Source organism: Plasmopara halstedii (genome assembly GCF_900000015.1).
Source record: "Plasmopara halstedii genome assembly, contig: Scaffold_42, whole genome shotgun sequence".
Classification (NCBI taxonomy): Eukaryota; Oomycota; class Peronosporomycetes; order Peronosporales; family Peronosporaceae; genus Plasmopara; species Plasmopara halstedii.
The window spans coordinates 273,272-276,193 of NW_020186963.1; the positions used below are offsets into that span (position 1 = coordinate 273,272).

Sequence of the window (2,922 nt, forward strand, 5' to 3'; positions counted from 1 at the left end):
ACGGTTACACGTACTCTGGTAACAAGGGTGAGTGTCACCTGAAAGTTTATCGTCCCCTTTGTTATCTTATTTACGTACTGCTTGCTATTTAGGTTTGAAAAAATCCTTAAAGTTTACCGTCCTTATTTATCTAATCTACGTACTGCCACGTAGGGTAAAAGTTATGTCGCCACACGCAAATTACCGAACGAGCAATCTACAGAAAAAAATTCGTGGAGGGGGTTACAAGAGTCAAGTCACAAGATCAAAATGGCTGAGGACATGCTGACAGAGTTATACGCGTGGGACTCTGAGATCGAGGATGTCTCGGCGTTAGCCACCGACGACCCTAAACGTGACGATGATAAAGCCGAGGACGCTTACGAAAAGATTATTCATGCGGCCAGCGTGGACGACGCGAATGACGTTGTCCTCAGCTTGGCGGCGCAACTTCTTCATAAACATTTTTTCCACTTTCCGCACGTTCAGCTGAATGTGGTGGACGTTCTGCTTAAGCTTTGTGAATCCAAGCGCTCTCAGGCTGTGCGTATCCATACGCTTCGCGCTTTGCTCCAAATTGTCAAAACGCCCCCCGCCACGGCAATCGCCCCAACGCCCACATCTGCCTCCTCTGTCGCGCACATTGTTACGCGAACCTGGATGTTGCGTATTGAAGAAAACGTGATCCAAATGTTGGACAACGAAAAATCCCCTGTCATTTTGCGCCAAGTGACGCCTTTGCGACAGGCGCTGGAAGAGCGACTACAACAAGTTTTGAGTCAATCCAGTATCAACGCTGCCGATAATGACAAAAACATTAACATGTCACCGCCCTTAGAGCAAAGTCGCAAGCATTTGCGCGACGTGACTCAAGCTAACGATGGTGTATTTTCGGCCGAGCGCGAGAATAAGAAGCCTAAATTTGATGACGAGTCTAGCGGACTTCAAAGCAATAGAGGAAAAATTGTGCAGTTGAACCGTGACTGGAGCAATGCTCATGACAATAGCAACGAAGACACGTCCTCCTGGAAAGAAAAGACATTAAGCGACCGAATTGTTGAGAACGAAGGCAGGCGCCCAAAATTTAGTGCACAATCACCGCGCAACTGTCCTCCTTGTCCATATCTCTTTTTGGGAAGCCTTCCCCGCCACACTCCCAGCGCAGATATTGTTGAATTTTTATCGCCCATCTCGGCTGAGATTGACACAATGAAAGTGCAGATTAAAGAGCCCGATTTCAACGCGAATGCTTACGCATTCATTAGCATGCCGACAATTGAGCACGCTCGTTTAGCGATCCACTTTGTAAACGAAAACAAATTTCAAGGCCGCAATTATTTGAATGCAAATTTTGCGCGTGGTCCCCCCGTAGACACGTTGCTTTTTGTGGAGCGTACAGCAGACAACGTAAGAATGGAAGACAAAGATGCTGTCCGCGACTTTGACTTTACTAAATGCGATCCAGATGTTTGGAATGACCTGTGTCAACAACTGGAACAGTTTGGCCCGTTAACATTTGCAGAGAAGGGCTGTGTGCGCTTTCGTAACGTTGAACATGCCAAAGCAGCAATTCGAAAACAACTTTTTACTGTGATGGGATACAGCATTCTACCGGTTTATGATATTAAGGAGCAGTTTGCGATTGATTCGACGCGCCGCGGCTTTAATGCGCAGAAAAAGCAGGGATTTGCGTTGAAGTCAGGACGACTTGGTAAGATTGATGCAGCAAATATTGGAGTATCGTATTGGATTGTATCCGGCGATGTAATTTTCTGACTTGAATCGCCTGTTCGTTATTTGTGGTCGCAGTTGGCGGTGATGACGACGATCGCAGTAAGAATACATATTACAGAGAAGATGAAACTTTTATGGATGGTCCAAATGGACGCCGGGAGCATGACCAAGTGATGTCGCTGAAATATGATGAACGCAGCTCACTTAGGAATGATCGTGAAAGTTTCCGCGGACGATCTCGTTCTCCTAAGGTGCACCATAGTAGTGGTCGTTACGACGCTCCAATGATTGGAATGACGAGAGAACGCCGAGCTCCTCGATCGCGTTCGCATTCTCCTGTAATGCAGTCAAAGCCTGGTGCAGGTGATGGTGGATATGGCACATTTTCCGATAAAGAGAATTATCGTGAGCTTCAAAGCAAATATGCGCATCGATCTCCATCTCCGATCGACAATCGAAGCCACGAGAGAAGTGTCTTTGATGAAGAGATACGCGGGCGATCTCACGGGCGCGGCATTTCTTGGATGGAGCCGCGCCCAATGGAAAGCTCTCGGAAGCACCGCGAACTTCCGGAGGAAGTTCAAAGCCACAGAAGTTCACATCGCGGCGGATTCCCATCTCCTTCTTTTGGGTCGAGACATAGTCGAAAAAATGAATCTGGAAAGCAGCGCTCAAGTGATTACCGCCATAATTCGGAAGATGTTCGTCAATCATATCGTCGCGGCGAACCTATGCTGGAGGGGTGTGGCAAAATGCAACCACCCTCACCTAATAGTGCTTTGCAGCTGTCGCGCAGCCATAGTCGAAGCCCGCCGCGATTTTCAAAGTACGGAGGATCGTCAAGGAGCCGACCTCGGTCGCGTTCTCGGTCGCCTCATATTGGAATCAGTATGGAAAGCAGTGTATCTCAACGTTCTGGGGGCAATCGTGGACATGAAAAACGCTCAATCGGGATGCATCTTCCCGATGAGCGACTCTCGCTGCCGGCCGAGCGCCCTCGTTATGCAGATGAACGCTCTATTGCTGAAGTTGCTCGAGATGAGCAGCAGGAGCGTCAACGCTTTTTCCAGCAACAAAGCCAGGGACGCCGTGATAATCATGATGCTGATCTGAGCCGTTACGGCTCGGGTAGTGTGATCGGACAAAGTGGAAGTTCTGGTCGTGGCGGTAAATTTCACGCTCAACAGCCTCTAAGAGCTGCCGGCGAAA

General features: G+C 48.5%; 1 protein-coding gene across 1 annotated transcript in view; it reads left to right on the forward strand.

Moving 5' to 3' along the window:
• Positions 1 to 249: 249 nt before the first annotated feature.
• The window catches only part of PHALS_09417 (RNA recognition motif domain), a gene marked incomplete at both ends in the record, with an annotated part of 2,782 nt that continues 109 nt past the window's right edge, over positions 250 to 2,922 (forward strand). The window contains 2 exons of the mRNA XM_024722537.1: positions 250 to 1,690; positions 1,789 to 2,880. Coding sequence (XP_024571659.1) covers positions 250 to 1,690; positions 1,789 to 2,880 — 2,533 coding nt within the window. The remainder of the gene's footprint in view (positions 1,691 to 1,788; positions 2,881 to 2,922) is intronic.